The 22,095-nt window shown below is 44.3% G+C and overlaps 1 protein-coding gene across 2 annotated transcripts in view; it reads left to right on the forward strand.

Moving 5' to 3' along the window:
• Nucleotides 1-546: 546 nt before the first annotated feature.
• RASA1 (RAS p21 protein activator 1) overlaps nucleotides 547-22,095 on the forward strand; it is a 126,848-nt gene continuing 105,299 nt past the window's right edge. The window contains exon 1 of one of the 2 annotated variants that reach the window (XM_050944812.1): nucleotides 547-1,201. In XM_050944812.1, the coding sequence (XP_050800769.1) occupies nucleotides 777-1,201 (425 nt within the window). In that variant the 5' untranslated portion in view covers nucleotides 547-776. The remainder of the gene's footprint in view (nucleotides 1,202-22,095) is intronic. The other variant, XM_050944811.1, reaches the window with a different exon arrangement.

Here is a 22,095-nt window from a genome sequence, read left to right on the forward strand (position 1 = left end):
AACAGCGCTGTAAAAGCACACATCTGGCAAGTGAATCCAATAAGACCCAAGCCCTGGCACTGTTTTTTAGAGGTGCTGTTGCACTAGAGTGCATCAGAGCCGCACTGGTGAGATTCAACAGGCGTGGCTCCATATGTTCTTTATTTAAGCAGCAGAACTTGGTGGTCTGGGAGCAAAACGGTCAGCATGTGTCGGGTGCAGAATTTGGGGTGCAGTAGACTCGGTTAGGTTTCTCGTCTCCTTTGACCCTGTAACCCGGGGGCCAAAAATCATCATGCTTCAGGTAGCTCCAGCTCTTCGTTTTCCCCTATGCGCGGTCCCTGCAAGGCTCCAGGTGAATCCAGCGCTTACCTTGCTCCCTGGCTCGGCAGGAACCACAGGAGCGCAGCAGCCCGCCCCTCGTGCACGCGCTCAGGCAGTCCCTCGCGGGCGGCCCTGGCGCGCATGCGCAATGTGAGGGGAGCCGCTCGCCTGCCTCCCCCCCACCCCGCCCAGCCTGGCCCGTGGCCGTTCCGAAGCTGCGCTCGCTGCGGGCGGGGTGAGTCTCCGCGGGATCCGCTCCCGTCCCGGCCCGGCCGCAGGGCGATGAGGCAGCCGCGCCGTGGCCCTGCCGCGCTGCCCTGAATCCAGCCCCCGCCCAGCCGGGCATTGTTCGCAGCCGCCGCCGGGGAAGTTCGCTCGTCCCAGCCCCGGCTCCGCTCCCCGCTGGGGCGGGGCGGGGGGTCTCGGCCCCTCGGGCGCCTCCTCCCCGGTGTGCGGAGGGGGCGAGGCTCACCATGATGGCGGCCGAGGCTCCAGGCGAGGAGGGCGGCTCGGCGAGCGCCGCCGGGGAGCCGGGGCACTGCCCTGCCCTGTGCCGGGGCAAGGGGCCGCAGGGCTCCGGCGCGGGTAGCTCGGGCCCCGGCCCCCCTTTGTGCCCGGCGCTGGGACTCCTGGCCCGGGGCTCGGGGCCTGCCCCTCCGGCGGCGGCGGGCGGCGCAGTGGCCGCCGGGCTGGAGCAGGAGATGCCCAGGGGAGCGCCTGCCCCGCAGGAACCCGGCCCAGCAGGAGGTCCGGCCGCTGGAGGCTTCCCGCCGCTGCCGCCCCCGCCGCTGCCGCTGGTAGGGGGGCTGGGCACCGTGGATGAAGGAGACTCGCTGGACGGGCCGGAGTACGAAGAGGAGGAGGTGGCCATCCCGCTCACCGCGCCCCCGACTAACCAGTGAGTAGCTGCCCCTCCGAGGGGGACGGGAGCCGGCTCTGCGGCGACTCTAGCTTCCCCCTCCCCCCTTTCCCAGTGGAAAGTGTGTGTCAAGCTCCGGCCAGGCCCTGAAAGTTTTGCACTTGCCCCAGTATCCCGTTTAAATAGACCCAGTCAGTTGCTTGCATGGAAAGTGCTGAAATACTGGCACTGAGGGCTGCTGGAATCTGTGTTTTCATCGGGGGTGGATCCTCAGCCTGGACAGCGGCTGACTTAAATGGACTAAAGCACATAAGAACGGCCATACTGGGTCAGACCAATGGTCCATCTAGCCCAGTGTCCTGTCTTCTGACAGTGGCCAGTGCCAGGTGGTTCAGAGGGAATGAACGGAACAGGGCAATTGTGGTGATCCATCTCCTGTCCTGCAGTGCCAGCATCTGACAGTTTAAAACTTATAGACACCCAGAGCGTTGGAAAGTCTGAAACGTTCCTGTGCTGCCCAAGTAGAGTTGGATGTTTTTAGAGTCTCATGTTTAAAATGAACAAAGAAATCCTCTAGGGAGCTATAAAAAACAGTATGGCAAACGCTCAGCTAGATATTTGATTTAGTCTTCTGGGTTTTCAGTACTGATTGCAGTACTGTGAATCTTCACAAATGGTAAATAGTACCACGAAAGGAATGGGAAGCTCAAATGATTATTAAATTGGATCTTAGGAAGCTTTGTCAGTTTTTTAGGAGCATATTATCCATTTTCAGACTCTTCCAAAATGTAGTAGTGTATAGTCATTGTGAGACCATAAGGGAACCTTTCATATGCATGCTGTATAGAACTGCACACAGAAAATGTTATATATTGTATATTTTTAAAGTTGATGTGATTAAATGTCTTCACATTTTAAAGTATTGGTATTTATTTTTCATAAGCAATTAATTTATAGCATGGTATTCAGCTGACTTTAAAGGTGTTTGTGTTTAATTGGATTGTTTGAAAAGTATTGGCAATTGAGTAACAGCAATAGTAGGTGTTTTACAGTAAGATTTCGCTATGCTTGTCCTTCCATTATTTCAGTAAGGATTCCTGTAGTGTTGCTAGTACTAAGGGAAATCTTACCTGTTATCCAGGACAAAGGTTGTGTTTTATACGTATTATGTTATCTGATACTTGCACACACATCATTGGTGTGCAGCATTTGTGTGTACAGTTAGTGATAACTCTAAATGGAAGATATCGGGAGGTACTAATAACCCACTTGAAATTGCTTTATGTAAACCGTTAGACACCTTACAAGGTTTATATTAAGACAGACAGTTACACTGAAGTGTCTGTTTATTGTACCAGAAACAAAATTGTTTGATGTTTTTTAAGTTGGTATTTAGGAATCAAGCATTAACTAAGGTAAGGTGAATTTTTATATTTTGGATAAATTAGAACTATAAGGCATATTTTACAATGGAAAATATCATTCAGATTGGTGCTGGTAATGTTTATCCAAGAATGTGCTAATGTAGTCTTGACAGTTTATCAGATGAAAGTGTTGTGTTCATTTGCACTTTCTACAATATTTATCATTCTTGAGCTTAACTTAAAATTCTTCTTGTCTTGTTCTGTGCATGTACATTTAGGGCTTTCAGAAGCATCCTCTATTTCCTACTCTCTCTCCCCTCCACAATCATTTACCCATTTCATGCTGAAAAGATGCAAAAGCTGCCTCTTATTTTGTATGTATAAAGTTAAAATGAAATTCGCATAACTATAAAATATACCTTATCCTAGCCTGCTGTACTACTTCTGCCTGACAGTAACTGAATGAGTTTTTAAATAAAGTAAATAAAATAGACTAGCATATACTTCTGTGGAGGTTCTTGTTTAGTATCAATAAGGAGGAAAAAATCTTTTGCATCCTGTAATAGGTATCAGAGACAGTTAAAAATCCACATGAATTCTAGTCTTTTTCCAGGGCTCAGGATGATAATGGCATAAGTATACAAGGCATAGCCATTGTATAAGAATGAGGGCATAGAGTTTAATATAAAACATATTTTTTAACCTTATCAGACTTTCCAATGATTGATTGATTGTAACAGTTCCTGAAGATCAGGGCCTCATTATTCTAAGAACTGTAAAAACACATAGGCCACAAAGAGATTAAAAAAAAAAAAATCTAAATTGAACAAAGGGTGAGAAGGGAAATGAAGGCACAGAGAGGTGAAGTGACTTGTCCAAGGTCACACAGTTAGTCACTGGTAGAAGGAGAACCCAGACTTCTGACTCCCAGTTCATTGCTCTGTCTGCTAGACAATACTGCCTCTCTTCGGCTGTAAACATATTTCTCAAATGGCAGTAGAGGCAGATACCTTGAAAGTGCCTATTGTTTTTGGAATTATTGTGTTAGGGGATTGGGTGGCTATTTAGAGCTCTGAATAATCACTAATCTAAAATAAATCTCATTGTGACTGGCAACACTTAATTAAATGTAACCAATTTCTGCAATTCTGTTGCAGAACAAGATAAATTTGTGGGCATGACAGCAATGTACTAATTCTAACATGTTATCTAGTACTGCAAAACAGTAACTTTATAGATGTATCCTTTTCAAAGACTAAGAAGGCTCCAATCTTGCAAACACCTGAGTACATACTGAACTTGCATTAGTAAGTGGAACTATTCACATTATTAAAGTTAAGCACATGCATAAGTTCATGCTGGATCAAGGCTTGATTGTGTAGCTGGGTGTTATCCTTCTAATGTCTGGAAAGTCTTTAATGTACTCTTCAAATATTGCATAATCTCATTTTTATTTTCCTTATAAGCATGAAATTAGACCACCAATTGGAAATTTCAGAAGAAGTTGTTTCAGGGAACTACAACTGTCTCTGTCTACTTGTTTTTTTGTTACTTTGGAATCCCTTTTCTATATTTTAATTTTTTTTTCTCCTGGTCATGTGAAAGACCCAGACAAATGGGAAATCACATTAAAAATCACAGGAAACACCAGTGACACTGAATTTACACAAAGTAAAGAGACTACGGAGAATTTACCCATTTCCAATCTTTGTTATAGTAATTTTAGTTTGTTATAGTAATTGCTGAAGTTGACAGTACTTTGTATCCTTCCCAGCACCCTCAACACCGTTTTTTGTAGAGTGCAAACAAAAGTGCCTTTTATTGCTAATAATCAATAAATTATGACTTGTCCACTTATGAGATTAGGATTTAATATGCGCTCCTAAGGGTCGTTTCTTCTTTAACAGTATATTGTAAGGCTCTGAGTAAATAATGTCTTTAATATTAGTTGATCTCTCAAAGTGTAACTTATAAGAAACAAAATAAGGATCAATATTTTATATCAATTTATAACAATAAAGCAGGTCTAAATTACAGGTTTAAGTACTGTTCCTTTAGGGCTAAGTTAAATGTTAACCTCTTAAAACATGATCACAATTTAAATTTTAAAAGCAAAGTAACTAATATTCCACTAGTTTTAAAGATGACTGCAACTGCAAACTCCACTCTTTCCCACTTCCTACTAGCTAATTCATCCCTTTTATAGGTGATTCATAGATTCTAGGGTCAGAAGGGACCAATGTGATCATCTAGTCTGACCCCCTGCACAAAGCAGGCCACAGAAACCCACCCATCCAGTTCTATAACAAACCCCTAACCTATGCCTGAGTTACTGAAGTCTTCAGATTGTGGTTTGAAGACCTCACACTGCAGAGAATCCACCAGCAAGTGACCCATGCCCCACGCTGCAGGGGAAGGCGAAAAACCTCCAGGGCCTCTGCCAATCTGCCCTGGAGGAAAATTCCCTCCCGACCTCAAATATGGCGATCAGCTAAACCCTGAGCATGTGAGCAAGACTCACCAGCCAGCACTCAGGAAAGAATTCTCTGCAGTAACTCAGATCCCATCCCATCCAACATCTCATCACCAACCACTGGGCATACTTATCTGCTGATAATCAAAGATCAATTGCTAAAATTAGGCTCTCCCATCATACCATCCCTTCCATAAACTTATCAAGCTTAATCTTAAAGCCAGATATGTCTTTTGCCCCCACTACTCCCCTTGGAAGGCTGTTCCAGAACTTCACTCCTCTAATGGTTAGAAACCTTCGTCTAATTTCAAGTCTAAACTTCCTAGTGTCCAGTTTATACCCATTCGTTCTTGTATCTACATTGGTACTAAGCTTAAATAATTCCTCTCCCTCCCTAATATTAATCCCTCTAATATATTTATAAAGAGCAAGCATATCCCCCCTCAGCCTTCTTTTGGCTAGACTAAACAAGCCAAGCTCTTTGAGTCTCCTTTCATATGACAGGTTTTCCATTCCTCGGATCATCCTAGTAGCCCGTCTCTGAACCTGTTCCAGTTTGAATTCATCCTTCTTAAACATGGGAGACCAGAACTGCACACAGTATTCCAGGTGGGGTCTCACCAGCGCCTTATATAACGGTACTAACACCTCCTTATCTTTGCTGGAAATACCTCGCCTGATGCATCCTAAAACCGCATTAGCTTTTTTAACGGCCATATCACATTGGCAGCTCATAGTCATCCTGTGATCTACCAATACCCCAAGGTCCTTCTCCTCCTCATTTGCTTCTTACTGATGCGTCCCCAATCTATACCTAAAGTTCTTATTATTAATCCCTAAGTGCATGACCTTGCACTTTTCACTATTAAATTTCATCCTATTACTATTACTCCAGTTTACAAGGTCGTCCAGATCGTCCTGTATGATATCCCGGTCCTTCTCCGTGTTAGCACTACCCCCCAGCTTTGAGTCATCCGCAAACTTTATTAGCACATTCCCACTTTTTGTGCCAAGGTCAGTAATAAAAAGGTTAAATAAGATTGGTCCCAGAATCGATCCTTGAGGAACTCCACTAGTAACCTCCTTCCAGCCTGACAGTTCACCCTTCAGTACGACCCGTTGTAGTCTCCCCTTTAACCAGTTCCTTATCCACCTTTCAATTCTCATATTGATCCCCATCTTTTCCAATTTGACTAATAATTCCGCATGTGGAACCATGTCAAATGCCTTACTGAAATCGAGGTAAATTAGATCTACTGCATTTCCTTTGTCTAAATAATCTGTCACCTTCTCAAAGAAGGAGATCAGGTTGGTTTGGCATGATCTACCTTTAGTAAAACCATGTTGTAATTTGTCCCAATTACCATTGACCTCAATGTCCCTAACTACTTTCTCCTTCAAAATTTTTTCCAAGACCTTACATACTACAGATGTCAAACTAACAGGCCTATAGTTACTCGGATCACTCTTTCTCCCTTTCTTAAAGATAGGAACTACGTTTGCAATTCTCCAGTCGTACAGTACAACCCCTGAGTTTACCGATTCATTAAAAATTCTTGCTAACGGGCTTGCAATTTCATGCGCCAGTTCCTTTAATATTCTCGGATGAAGATTGTCCGGGCCCTCCGATTTTGTCCCATTAAGCTGTTCAAGTATGGCTTCTACCTCAGATGTGGTAATATCCACCTTCATATCCTCATTCCCGTTTGTCATCCTTCCATTACCCCTAAGCTCCCCATTAGCCTTATTAAAGACTGAGGCAAAGTACTTATTTAGATATTGGGCCATGCCTAGGTTATCCTTAACCTCCTTTCCATCCTCAGTATGTAGCGGTCCCACTTCTTCTTTCTTTGTTTTCTTCTTATTTATATGGCTGTAGAACCTTTTACTATTGGTTTTAATCCCCTTTGCAAGGTTCAACTCTACTTGGCTTTTAGCCTTTCTCACTTTATCCCTACATGTTCTGACCTCACTAAGATAGCGTTCCTTGCTAATCCCACCCTTCTTCCACTCCTTGTAGGCTTTCTGCTTTTTCTTTATCACCTCTCTGAGATGCTTGCTCATCCAGCTTGGTCTACAACTCCTGCCTATGTTTTTTTCCCCTTTCTTGGGATGCAGGCTTCCGATAGTTTCTGCAGCTGCGACTTAAAGTAATTCCAGACCTCCTCCACATTTAGATCCACAAGTTCTTCAGTCCAATCCACTTCCCTAACTAATTTCCTTAATTCTTTAAAGTTAGCCCTTTTGAAATCAAAAACCCTAGTCCCAGATCTATCTTTATTTATCCTTCCATCTAGTTTGAACTGAATTAGCTCATGATCACTCGAACCAAGGTTGTCCCCTACAACCATTTCTTCTATGAGGTCCTCACTGCTCACCAAAACCAAATCTAAAATGGCATCCCCTCTTGTCGGTTCTTCAACTACTTAGTGAAGGAATCCATCAGTGTGTTGTGGTTTGCTCATGTTCTGTAAGTGTAACCTTTTCATTATTTTAATAAAATATTTTACATATGTATCAAAGGTTGGGGGTGCTTCTTGTTACTATTGGTGATGGCCACTCTTGGGTCTGGAGGAGGAGGCAGTATATTTTATGTAACAATAGCTACTAGTAGTGGTTTCCTTCTGCAGGCATCCTGGTTGAGGGCTGAATTAAACTATTGGACTTAGCAACGTGGTATCCAAGCATTACTGGAAAAGATGCTACAGACCTTGTTTGAGGAACCTTCTTTGCTGGCCTTGAGGGTTATTCAACCTTACAGTGAGATTCTACTTTGAAAAATATCTTTCTATGCAGAACACTATTTGGCTTCATATATTTATAATTTCCAGATAATTTTTTCTCATGTTTCCAGTATAAAGATGCATTTTCGAACTTCTAGTCAGGAAAACTAAACCTGGAATCTAAAAGTCAAATCTATTCTTCCTCATTTGTATATTGTCACCAGTAATAAAGCTGCTGCAGACCAAACACTCTGCATAGTTACATCTATGTGTATGTCTATACTGCATCTAGGAGCAAGCCATCCAGCAAAGGTAGACAGACTCATGCTAGCAAAGCTGGAGTTAGAGCACTAAAAATTGCACTGTGGGCATTGCAGCTCTGGTGGAGACTCAGGCTCTCCACCCAAGCTCAGTCTAAGGGGGCTAGGTGGGCTTGAAATCCTGAGTTGCCAGCCCAGCTGCAACAGCCACATTGCTATTTTTAGCATGCTAGCTTGAGCTCGGTTGGCACAAGTCTGTCTGCCTATGCTCAGAGGCTTGCTCCCAGCAGCACTGTAGACATACTTGGAGGTCTTTTTAAGTGTACTAGTTACATGGAAGCCAATGTAAAGGAAGACAGGGTAGGGAAGTGAAGTATGGACAAGCTCTGCACTTCTTACTAGGATGCCTTAAATGTTCTTTTCTGAGAGAAGGTGTGTTGCTCTTAGATAGCTTGGAGCTTCTTTTACCCATACCAACTATTGAGAGAAAGGGGGAAGTTTCTCTTTCTTATCTCTACTTTCCTGGATGTTGGAAAAGGAGGGAGCGGAAGAGAGGGAATTTCTGTTTCTTTTTACCCCCAAATTCTCTTGCTCCAAAAAGCTGAGACCTTGTCTATGCTACAGGTTAGTTTGATGTAACTTACATTGCTTGGGGTGTGAATAATCCACAACCCTGCACGACATAAATTATACCAACCTAAGCGCCGGTGTAGACAATGCTATGTCAGGAAAGCTTCTCCCGCCAGCAAGCTACTGCCTCTCATTCATCTCCACCACAAGTGCTATAGGGAAATCAGTGCTGCTGTAGTGTAGCTGTACTGTAGTCTGAGTGAAATTCCTAGGAATTGGGTCAATTTCATGTCTTCATAAACCCTTTGAACAGCAAGTTCAAACTGACCTGAGTGTTGTATCTTTCCCTGTTCTGCTGCAGAACTGGCAATAGCAAATACATACTCTGTTCTTTATTGCTGGGTAATGGGGATGAGGTGTTTGAAAAAAGGAGAATGCTTTCCTCACTTCCCTGGCCCTGTTGAAACTGCTTCTGTAGCTGTTGCCGTCACCTTCTTCTGTCCCCCATCTCCCTTGAAATGAAGCATTTCCAAAAATTTTGAAGGAATGCTGTCTAGTCTGTTGGTTTCTGTAGCAGTACTATTGAATTTACAAGAATTTGGTTGATTTTACACTGGCATAGCAGTCATAAAGCTGACAAGGTTCTTCCAAGTTTTACAGTGTTGATTTAAAGGTGTCAGTAGCAGAAGTTCCAGTATTCGCCAAAGAAATCTTCACTTTTATATGGTACATTTTTTGAATAGTGATTATCAGAAGATGCTTGTGTTGTATTTGAACAGAGCGCCAGTAACTTCATAGAGTGAAATTGCTTGTCATAAAATTGTGTTCAAAACATATCCCAAACTGATATGTTTACTGACTTCTTTTTGTTACATGCTGAGACAAAATATTAAATAATAAAAGATGGTGAAGAAAACAGCTAAAACATGAGAATGTAGTGTGTGGGAGAACATTAAACAACTGTGTAAGTGGAAGTGAAACATTATTATATCTGATTTTAATGTGAAGTGTAGGTTTCATCAAATGACTGTAATAGGTAACGTCTGCAAAATTCTATAGCACTTCCGTCTGTTTCAGCAGCAAGAGTGAGGGAAAAATACTGCACTGGAGAGAGAATGTATGCGCAGTTCTACAGTAGAAGAATTTCTGGTGTCTATACATTTAAAAATTCTAGAGCATAAAATCACCTTTCTGGTAATTACATTTATCTATGCTGGAGAATTCATTGCAAGTCCCAGGAAATAGTCTTAGGGCTTGTCTACATCAGAAAGTTGCAGCGCTGGTGAGGGAGTTACAGCGCTGCAACTTAGGAGGTGTACACATCTGCAGGGCACCACCAGCGCTGCAACTCCCTGTTTGCAGCGCTGGCCGTACTCCCGTTTTGTCTCGGGTGTAGAGGCTCCAGCGCTGGTGATCCAGCGCTGGTAATCAAATATAGACACTTACCAGCGCTTTTCTTGACCTCCGTGGAATAAGCAGGTATCCCAGCATACCTGAGGAAGCCTCTGGTAATCAAGCTGGTCTCCTTCCCCGGTTTGCTCTCGCGTTCCCCGAACCCCGAGCAAGCAGGTCTCCTTCCCTGAGGTTTGCTGGGTGGTTCCGGGAACGCGAGAGCAAACCGGGAAAGGAGACCAGCTTCGCCGCGGTTTGCTCTCGCGTTCCCCGAACCCCAAGCAAGCAGGTCTCCTTCCCTGAGGTTTGCTGGGTGGTTCCGGGAACGCGAGAGCAAACCGGGAAAGGAGACCAGCTTCGCCGCGGTTTGCTCTCGCGTTTCCCGGAACCACCCTGCAAACCGCAGGGAAGGAGACCTGCTTGTTCGGGGTTCGGGGAACGCGAGAGCAAACCGCGGCGAAGCTGGTCTCCTTTCCCGGTTTGCTCTCGCGTTCCCCGAACCACCCAGCAAACCGCAGGGAAGGAGACCTGCTTGTTCGGGGGTTCGGGGAACGAGAGAGCAAACCGGGAAAGGAGACCAGCTTCGCCGCGGTTTGCTCTCGCGTTCCCCGAACAAGCAGGTCTCCTTCCCTGCGGTTTGCAGGGTGGTTCCGGGAAACGCGAGAGCAAACCGCGGCGAAGCTGGTCTCCTTTCCCGGGTTTGCTCTCGCGTTCCCCGAACCACCCAGCAAACCGCAGGGAAGGAGACCTGCTTGTTCGGGGGTTCGGGGAACGCGAGAGCAAACCGGGAAAGGAGACCAGCTTCGCCGCGGTTTGCTCTCGCGTTCCCCGAACCTCCCTTGAAGCCGCCCAACAGCGCTGCAGTGTGGCCACATCTAACACCACTTGCAGCGCTGGTTGCTGTAAGTGTGGCCACTCTGCAGCGCTGGCCCTATACAGCTGTACTAATACAGCTGTAACAACCAGCGCTGCAAAATTTTAGATGTAGACATGGCCTTAATGTCATACATTGGTTTTTCTGTGGAGAAACAATAAATTATATAGTTTCTCTTTTTAGTGTGTGAAGTTTATTTTCCCTGTCTTTCGCAAATTGATGTGGTAAACAGATTAAAAAATGTCTACAAATAAAGTTTTTCATTGTACCTTTCTGTTCTTCTTAAGTAATGTATTTTGTCTTATCAAAATCTGATCGTAGGGTATAATGGAAAGAGAAGAAAACTTTGTTCATTTTTGTAAAATTGTACATCTGTATGCTCAAGTTTAAGATTTCATGTGTGTGAAGAACATGCTTTTGTATAGTAATTTAATTATCCATAATTTTCTAAAATTGTCAATCTGGGTAGTTTTTTGGCTAGATTAACTGGGGCAGCATGAATATGACCAGATTTCATGTTTTATAACTAATTATAAAGTAGAATGATTGTGAAGTTGTTCTTTAGAATCATAGAAGATTAGGGTTGGAAGCGACCTCAGGAGTTCATCTAGTCCAACCCCCTTCTCAAAGCAGGACCAGCACCAACTAAATCTTCCCAGACAGGGCTTTGTCAAGCCAGGCCTTAAAAATTTCTAAGGATGGAGATTGTACCACCTCCCTAGGTAACCCGTTCCAGTGCTTCACCACCCTCCTAGTGAAATAGTGTTTCCTAATATCCAACCTAGATCTCCCTCACTGCAACTTGAGACCATTGCTCCTTATTCTGTCATCTGCCATCACTGAGAACAGCCTAGCTCCATCTTCTTTGGAACCCCCTTTCAGGTAGTTAAAGGCTGCTATCAAATCTCACATCACTCTTCTGCAGACTAAAGAAGCCCAGGTCCCTCAGCCTCTCCTTGTAAGTCATGTGCCCCAGCCCCCTGATAATTTTCATTGCCCTCTGCTGGACGCTTTCCATTTATCCACTTCCTTTCTGTAGTGAGGGGCCCAAAACTGGACGCAATACTCCAGATGAGGCCTCGCCAGTGTCAAAGAGGGGAATAATCACTTCCCTTGATCTGCTCGCAATGCTCCTTCTAATGCAGCTCAATATACCATTAGCCTTCTTGGCAAAAAGGGCACACTGCTGACTCATATCCAGCTTCTCATCCACTGTAATCTCCAGGTCCTTTTGTGCAGATCTGCAACTTAGCCAGTCTTTCCCCAGCCTGTAGCGGTGCCTGGGATTCTTCTCTCCTAAGTGCAGGACTCTGCACTTATCCTTGTTGAACCTCATCAGCTTTCTTTTGGCCCAGTCCTCCAGTTTGTCTAGGTCACTGTGGACCCTATCGCTACCCTCCAGTGTATCTATCTCTCCCCACAGCTTATTGTCATCTGTGAACTTGCTGAGGGTGAATCCATCTCATCATCCAGATCATTAGTAAAGATGTTGAATAAAACCAGCCCCAAGACCGACCCCTGGGGTACTCAGCTTGATACCAGCTGCCAACTAGACATCAAGCCGTTGATCACTACTCCTTGAGCCTGACAATCTAGCCAGCTTCCTATCCACCTTATAGTCCATTCATCCAATCCATACTTTAACTTGCTGGCAAGAATAGTGTGGGAGACCTTATCAAAAGCTTTGCTAAAGTCAAGATATAGCACGTCCACTGCTTTTCCTATATCCACAGAGCCATTTAGTCCTCATTAGCTTTTTACAACAGAAATGTAATATTAATATATTCTTCATGTTCAAGACTATCTTGTCTTGCTGTTTTTTTTTTTAAAAAGTGAAAGCAAGATAGGAAGTTAAATCATATGTAAAACTACAATTTTTTAAAAGGATGAGGTACAAAATGTAAAATCTTCAAATCTAAAAACAAAAATAGAGCGGCATTTGAGGATAGGAAAAGTTCAAAGAACTATGTGCAGGTTTTTGGTGAAAGAACAAACATTTACTTGATCTGAATAGTAAATAGAGAATTTGATTATGCGCGCTGTAGTTTTTCTAAATATATAATTGTGAAGATAATTCATATATAATGCATAAGCCACAGCTGAATCAATTTGCCAGAGAATGGAATCTGTTGGCTATATCGGTGAGAAACCCAGTGGTACTGACCCACAGTTTGAGAACCCCTGGTCTAGTAACAATCACAAATTACTTAAACTTTTGTTTTGCCTTCAAATAGTATTTGAATTTTGTTTCATAATTAAATGCCCAGAAACATGAAGTTGTCCGGGCTACCTCATTCCCTTCCAAAATGTGGAGAGTGAGTAAACTTACCCTTTGTATTTTCTGGCTTTTGGGGGTTGAGATACATGCCACCCCCAAGATGCAACCTTAATTCTGCCCTATTTGAGTGATGCCTCAGTCCACCAACAACACACATACTACAACTCTACACTCTTAAAAATGCTACAGAACATTTTAGAACAGAACATGTGAGTTGGCAAGGGCCCCCATTCCTGGCTCACCCGTAGGAAGAGGGTGCAGGGAGTGGTGTTTATTCCTGCCAGTGAGTCAGGGAACCCCCTGATCCTAGTTCATACATGGGGGTCAGGGGAGGGATAGCTCAGTGGTTTGAGCATTGGCTTGCTAAACCCAGGGTTGAGAGTTCAATCCTTGAGGGGGCCATTTAGGGAACTGGGGTAAAGATCTGTCTGGGGATTGGTCCTGCTTTGAGCAGGGGGTTGGACTAGATGACTTCTTGAGGTCCCTTCCAACCCTGATATTCTGTTCTATTCTATGTGTCATGCCTTTTCTCTTTCCCTCACCTTTTCCCATCCTTTGGGGGGTGGGGGGAAGGACACCCATTATTCCACCAGGTACTCTTTCTTGGACCTATAAGTTAGTAATTGGCTTTATGCTCCAAAGCATGAGCATGTCTCATTTTTTATACAATCTCATATTTTCTATATACATTTTGAATCCCTTGCATTGTAGGATATTTAAGGAAACAACTGTACAGAAGGATACATTCCTAAAGGATAACTTCAATTGCTGCTTCCCATTTAGGAAGTTTCTTAAACTCGTATAGTGTAGTTTCCCCCTTAGGGTATGGTTACACTTCCTGTAGAAAATGCATCCAGCCACAGGTCCATCAGTGGCTAAGAAGTCAAATTCCTTTCACCAGATTACAAAGAGGGGCTTAGAGTTGTTACTCTTATCTTCCCTTTTGCTCCTTGATAGTTTCAGCAGCTTTTGAGACCTAGTCTACAGACAGTTAGGGATATGTGTGGTTTTTGTTTTGTTTTATAAGCTACAGTAGAACCTCAGAGATGCAAACACCAGAGTTTATTAACTGGCCAGTCAACCACACACCTCATTTGGAACTGGAAATATGCAATCAGGCAGCAGCAGAGACCTCCCGCCCCGCCCCAAAGCCATTAATGCAATTCAGTACTGTGTTAAAAGTAAACTACTAAACAAATGAAGAAAAAATTTCGACAAGGTAAGGAAACTTTCTGTGCTTGTTCCATTTTACTATGCAGAAGAAAAATGGTGCTTTTAACCATCTTAATTAAAGTTTTAATGCTGTATTAAGTCAAAATTCAGCTGTAAACTTTGGAAAGAACAACCATAATGTTTTGTTCAGAACTATGAACATTTCATAATTATGAACAACCTTCATTCCTGAGGTGTTTATAAATCTGAAGTTCTACTGTATCCTTTTTTTTTAACTGAAAAAGTTGTTGCAGTTTTATGTCTCTCTAAAGGTGACTTAGAACTTGATTACACTACAGGTAATGTCATTCAGGGAGTGAATAAATCTCTCCTCGCAGCTTAGAGCAGCTGTCTTAGAAATGCAGTTGTGCCGTTGTAAACTCTCTAGTGTAGCTATGCCCTTACAGTAAGAGGAATAAGCTATAATGTTGTGTATGGGATAGCAATATTGGTACCTCTACCTCGATATAACGCTGTCCTCAGGAGCCAAAAAATCTTACTGCGTTATAGGTGAAACCGTGTTATATCGAACTTGCTTTGATCCACTGGAGTGTGCAGCCGTGCCTCCCTGGAGCGCTGCTTTACCCCGTTGTATCCGAATTTGTGTTATATCGGGGTAGAGGTGTATAAAGCACCATCAGAGCTGTATAACTGCATCTGCACTAGGGGAGGTTGTGCAGCTTTAACTATATTGATATAGTTAAAGTGGTCAACTTCTTTGTGTGGTTAGGCCCCAAGAACATTAGATATCCTAATACTTTCAATTCAGTTTTGGGGGATAAGGAATTGCACAGCTAGATCAGCTGGTAGAATGTTGTACTTTTTCTGATGTGGATCAGGTGTTAATTGCCTCTGTTAGCAGCTGAATCAATGAGGAAAAGTTTTCTTTTCTTCTATGGTATTGGCCTAGACTCTAATTCTTGGCTAAGAAGCTGTTTTTGTCCCAAAAAGTTCAATCAGTGATCTTAAATTTGTTCTTCTAGGCCCCAACCTGTTTTTAAAAAATATTCAAAAAACTAAAGGTTGCTAGGTCTGCAGCTCATTCCCTCGGTTTTGCGCAGCCGTTTTATAGGTGGAATTCATCTATAGCATCCTTGATACAGGGTTTGATATTGTTCAGGGGAGCTTCTTTTTTCTATGGCAAGAGAAGTGATTAACATTTAAATACTCACGTCCAGATTAGTGAGCCAGGGGGGCAAATTAATTCCATTCCTGTGTCCAACTCTGTTAGTGTGATAAACCATCCCCAACTTTCAAGCTTGAAAATTCTTCACTACACTTAGAGTCCTGTAAATTATGGAAAAGGGCTATGTGGTGTTCACCTCAAATCTTAGTTAAATTTCTACTTCTGACCCTTCCCCATTTCTCTTTCAGAGATCTCTCACTCCCAAGAAGCTGTTGGGGGCGGGGCGGGGAAAGGAAGTGCCTCCCTTCTAATTCTGGGGTGGCAATTGAACTGGAGACTTTCTGTGACTAGAGGTTTTTATGTCTGATACTTTCTGCTTCCAAAAAAAAGGATCTTAATTGAAGGACTTGTCCATATGGAGACTTAGTGTGTGGCAAGCCCCAGGGTGTGAATCTACAGCTCACTAGCTTGCTGCAAACTAACTGGCCATGTGGATCCTGCTACCATGCATTAAAAGTTCTGTAGTGCGCATTGATGTACTCAACCAGCACACTATGAAACTTTTAATTTGCAGTAGCACAGTCAACACCACCAGTTAATATGCTGTAGAGTCACACCATGAGTTGCCATACAGAAAGTCTCTATGTGGATAGGTCCTAATTCTCTACTTAGAAGGTTCAAATGACTGAACAGAAGGAATATTTGCATGATATTCTTAGGAAATATATCCTGGACTCATTTGGAACTGTCTTCCTCTTTTGATATGCCTACTTCAGCCTTTCAGGATGAGGACACAGGCAGTTACTCAGGTTCAAGCTGGGCAGCAGTTATTGCCAGGTCAAGTATGTTCATGTAGTGACTACTCATCTTTCTCATCTTTTACAAAGTAACCATTTAGATAGCCTGTCTAGAAGATTACAAGTACAAAAACTGTGTTAAAGGTTGCAAAGTCAAGCACTCTATATGCATTATGGTTAAGGCTATGATTTAGTCATGGGTATTTTTAATAAAAGTCATGGACAAGTCATGGGTAGTAAACAAAAATTCACAGCCTGTGACCTGTCCGTGATATTTACTATATACCCCTGACTAAAACTTGGGGTCGGAAGAGGGTGAATCGGGGGGGGGGGGGCCCTGGGGGCGTCACTGGTGCTGGGGTGGAGTGGGGGGGCTGGGGCAGGGTCATAGAATCGTAGAATATCAGGGTTGGAAGGGACCTCAGGAGGTCATTTAGTCCAACCCCTGCTCAAAGCAGGACCAATCTCCTACCCGTCTCTTGGGAAGTGACGACCCCAACTGCCTCTGTTCCACCCCAAGCCCCGGTTCTGCCACTCCCATTGGCTGAGAACCGCAGCCAATGGGAGCTGCGAGGGCGGTGCCTGCAGGCAGAGGCAGCATGTGGAGGTAGGAACTGAGGGAGGAAAGTTGCTGTCACCCTTTTGTGGAGCTCCCTCCTAAAGTAAACACCACCCTGCACCCCAGCCCTAAGCCTCCCCCATACCCAGACTCTCCTGATGAGCCTTACCCCCCTGCACTGAGAACCCCCCATGAGTCCCTGGACCTGGACTACACCAACGATCCACCCTCACCTGGATTCCCACCCCACCAAGCTCCATCCAGTTCCACCTGATCCCCACGCCTCCAGCATCTTGGCCCCCACTGAGTCCCCCACACCCAGACCCCCCATGCTGAGTGCTATTCTCCCCCCCCACACTGAACCTCAACCACCTTCACCTGAAACCCACTGTAGAGTCCCATTGCTGTTGCACCCAAAAACTCCCAACAAGTCCTGTGCATTCAGATCCCCTACTGAGGTACCTGCACCCAGATTGTCCCCACACAGAATCTTCTGAACCCACCCCTGGATCCCCCCACTCTAAGCCTCTCCACACATAGAGCCTGCCTGCCTGCCTGCCTGCCTGCCTGCACCTGGCATGGAGGGGCAGGGTCCTGGGGTATTTCTGAGGCAAGCCTTGTCCTTGCTCTGTATCAGGGTTGGATTCAGCCTCAGTGCTGAGTCCGTGTCCCAGGGGAAGCTGCAGAGTGATCTCCCACCTCTGTGCAGCCAGTGGCCTGTGCTCCACAATGCTATGCTGGAGCCTCCACATATATTTTACAAATAAAATGTGCAGAATTTTAAAATATTGTGTGCAGTTTTTTTTTTTTTTGCACATAATGTCCTCAGGAGAAGACCCAAGACTGCCCCAGCTGTGACCGGTGCGCCTGATCCAGGGGCTACTCAGGTGGCCCCTGGCCAGGTGTACCGGCCACTGCAGAAGTCACAGATGTCGTGGAAAGTCATGGAATCCGTGACCTCCGTGACAAACGTGGAGCCTTAATTGTGATACATTCTTGAATTACATGATCACGTACTCTTTTTTTTTTTTTTTTTTCACAAGACCACTCCCTCATTCATGGTATGGATAGTGTTCATTGAATGAGCAACTGTTCAATATTTTGTTTTATTTTCACTGTTCAGTGTGTGGTACCCATGCTTGCTTTATGCACACCATTGGAAACTTGCTCTGAAAACACAATTATTAATTTCCTCATAAGCTTTTCTATTGAGGTCATCATAATTGTATCTGAGTGCCGCGCAAACATTAGTGGATTATTTTCACAACTCCACCAAGTCCCCTCCACCCCCCTGCTCAGCTCCGAATCCCAGTAGCATTCTCTTTACTGTTGCATCACCTAATCTGTTTCTCTGTCTCTCTCCCACCCCCCAACACTGGCTGTTACTTCCTGTGCATTCAAGTCAGATGGCTTCCTCTACACTACTTAGACACTAGCTAGGGGAGAATTGTCTATCCTGTGCTTTCATTCTTCCTTCTCTCAGCTCTGCTTGTACAGTGGCCCACAGCAATAATTGTAGGGAAAGTCCCACTCAGCCCCTGCATCCCTGGGATGGAGCGTTCCCAGTGCAGTCAGAGTCTTCCCTACTGAACTTTATTAAGTCTCTACTAAGCACATGCAAACTGCAGGGGGGTTTTTACAGCCAAATTTGGGTGGTTTTTGCACAGAACAGAAAAAGGACATCCCTGGCGTAAAGTAACCTCCGCCCCCCAACAAGTGTCAGGCTCTTGCTCCATAGCATAGAGGTGTCATGTATTTGCCAGGGGTGGTCCACCAAGGGCACTCACTTCTGCTTTCTTCTTCCTAACCAGTGGCTCACTGCCTCCTGCCAGGGATTTCAAGGTTGCAAGTTCATCCTTATTAAATCCAGAACCGGAACAGAACCTGGGCAGATGAGAAATTTCTCTATACAACTCAGGCCTTTGCTGATTTGTTATTACGCCAATGCCAAGGTCAGACAATAACCCTCTCCTCAGGGTATAGCTTCAAAAGACTGGGTTTTTGCTTAACGAGAGTTGGGGAATTTGCATTAATAGCTCCCTAAATGGATTTCCTGGGGAATTTCTAACACTTAGGGTGTGTCTAGACTGCAATGTGAGCTTGGACTGAAACTCAGTCTCAAGCCCAAACCCTGCTTCCATCTATGCAGAAATCTATCTGACTCAAGTCAGTAAGCCTGCTGGACTCGGGTCATAGACCTGGCAAGGGGAGTGGATCTGATCCTAAGTCCCTATGGGACTCTAAGCACTCAGGTCTACTGTGCATCATTTTGCAGTATGGACACAGAGCCCCAGACCAGTGTCCTGACAGTCTGCCAGTGCTATCCCATAATCCTAGTGTATCAATCCTTTCCATCCCAAGAGTAGCCAATTGACTCCCAAGAAACAGAAGCCACTTCCTGGTTCAAGTGCAACTGCTTGGCATTCAACCCTTCCATTTTACTCTGAGCTGCAAGCTCAAGAGTAAAATTTTACTCTTCTGTATTAGCTATGGCCACCAACAAGAAGTCCTTTACCAAGATCGCTGCTACCAAGTCATGAGACCACAGTCCGTTCTGGTAAGTCTCTGGTGTGACAAGAAGTTTGAATTCAGTAAAAGTATCAGAAATAATCATGTGTTCCAAGAAATAGCAGACAAATTGGTAGTGTTGGGGATTCAATGGACTGGTGACCAGTGCAGGGAACATAAGCATCTGAAGAGCGACTACTGGAAAGCCAGGTTTGAGATCCACACCTCTGGGAACTCTCTGTCATCCTGCCTCTTCTACAAATACTTTGGTTTGGAGCTGGGAACTGTGACAAGCCCCCCAGTGGTTCACAATAGCTTAGTCAGCTGGGATGGCTACCTTCAGACCCCCAAATCTAGTATAGGATTGAAGGGGAGTCAACAGGCACCAGATCACACTAGCAAAGTGACTCTGGTGCTCACACCGATCCTGAGGAGGCTTTTCTGCCGAAGCATATTGGAGGAGCTGTTTGGCCCCTGGAGGAGCAGCCTGCCGTGGAACTGGCAGAAGAAACAAGAGTCAGAAATAGCTGGTAAGTGTTTTGGGTCCATGTTGTTAATATATGAAAGGTAGAGATTGCTGGTTTATGACCAAATCCCATTTTTGTTGTAGCAGTGTGTATCTACTAATTGTAGAATGCATGCTAGTCCTTTGGTGTCGCCTACCCGTAATGCCTCTTGGGGAGGTGGATTACCTATGCTGATGGGAGAATCTCTCCTGTCGGTGTAGGTAGTGTCTATGCTGAAGCACTACAGTGGCACAGCTGCAGCCGCGCACCTGTGCTGCTGTAACATTTTAAGTGTAGAAAAGTCCTCAGTTGTGTCTATGGAGCTTCTGGGAGGAACTGAAGTATTCCTCTAACACTGAAGAACTCATCCTGAATACAAAGTAAAACTGTCTTGAGATTGCACAGGCATTTTTCTCTGAGGATGCATTGAACCTTTTTTGAAGTAATGAGACAGTATATACTTAATCTGCTTTCAGGCCTCTTCATCTCAGCAGCCCAGCCACACTGCACCAGGAGCATGGGATTTTGAACTGTCACAGACCAAGTGTTCAATGGTGAGCTTATGGTGGACGTCCTGGACAGAGGCAACAAACAGGTGCAGTACCAAAGGGAAAAAGATTCATGGAAAGTGGAAAGGCATTGACAGGCAACAGAGTACAAGAAGAGACTTGCAATGCAGTTTCTGGAGCAGGAATGCCGCCTAAGGGACAAAGATGGAGCACAGCAGAAAGACCTGTTTGAGAGACTGCTTACGCTAATGGCCATGGGATTTCAGGCTCCTGCTCCACTGATACCGTGTCTTGAGTCTCCTCCATGGTACCATGTCCTGCAGACTAAGAATGCATTGGACAATACTATAGTTGGGTGGCCTGTGCAACCAGGACTGAATGCTAACTGGACAGGGCAAATGTACCCTCTGCAGCAGCACCAAGTGTGTGCTAAACGTGCTAGAAAGGGAAAGAGAATGGGTGCCAAGGCACATGCAAAAGTAGAGAATTTATTCACTTGCATTGGTTTCTCTGTTTTGCACTGTTTAATGTTTGTTATGCACTTTATTACTGGTTTTGGTGTTGGTTTATTACTGCAGTTTTGACATCATGATGGCAACTGGCCTGCTAAACAATGCTTGAATATTGTTTTTCATAATAAGGCCATGTTCACAAATAAAGGCTTTTATTTTATTTAAAAAGTTTACTACTATCACTGCATTGCATCATATAATGTGTATTTTGAAGAGTAAAGATAAAGAAATAATAAAGCACAACTTGGAAGTTGTAGCCAAACACATTTTCTCAGTGCATCTGTTCAGATCAGTCCATAATGAAAATCCACAATTCATGTCATATGAAACACCATCCCCCCCATTGTGTAAGCAGTCATCTCATCCACAATTACAATTTGCTAGTCTCCAACCCACCCCCATTCATAGCATACTGCGAGAGTCCTTCATTTACTGTAAAAAGTGCTGTGCAAATCCATCTGCAAATATACTATTCTCCTTCCATTGGTTCATACAAGTCCATCATGTGGTGTACAAAGCATCACTGATTTCTGTTGCCAGTGTGCATCCTGTTCCAGCTGTGAGAGGTGCACTTTCTGGCTGAGTGTACCAGTTCAGTGGTCCCTTACTATGATAGGTGCATTCGGGAGCAAATGACTCACCTTTGGATTCACAAAGATTGTGAAGAGCACAGCAAACTACAATAATGTGGACAGCATTGATGACATTGGAATCCAAACAGTTCGGTAAACAGTGCCAACAGGATTTCAGTCTGCCAAATGTGCTTTTAGCCACTGTTCTCCACCTCCTGAATGTAATTAAATCTTCTTTTTGCCAAGGCCTCAGAGGTTAGAATATGATTTCAGAAGACAAGGCAAAAGAGATTATATGTGGTCCCCTAGATAATAGTGGGGACAGTTACTCTAGGACAATGTCATTTGTTCAGAATAGTGTCCCAGGTTGTCTATGAGAGTAGGCTCCTGATAGGTGGAAAACATTGGCATTGTGAACTTTTCCAGTGCAGTCCATGTTGGTGTCCATAAATCTGCAAATATGCACAAAGACCTGCATAACTATGGAGTAGTATCCTTTGTGGTTTATGTATTCTTGCTCCTTGAAGAGGGCAAACTCTGGGCAGATGAGTTCCATCAATGGCCCTGCCACAGTTTGGAAACCCCATTCTCTTAAACCCAGTAATTACTTCGGGGATATTGTTTATGCACTCCACCTTTGGGTAAATCACATACTGATTACACCAGAAACCACTTTACTCACAGTTGACTTTCCAACA

This window comes from Gopherus flavomarginatus, chromosome 3 (genome assembly GCF_025201925.1).
Source record: "Gopherus flavomarginatus isolate rGopFla2 chromosome 3, rGopFla2.mat.asm, whole genome shotgun sequence".
NCBI classification, from domain to species: domain Eukaryota; kingdom Metazoa; phylum Chordata; order Testudines; family Testudinidae; genus Gopherus; species Gopherus flavomarginatus.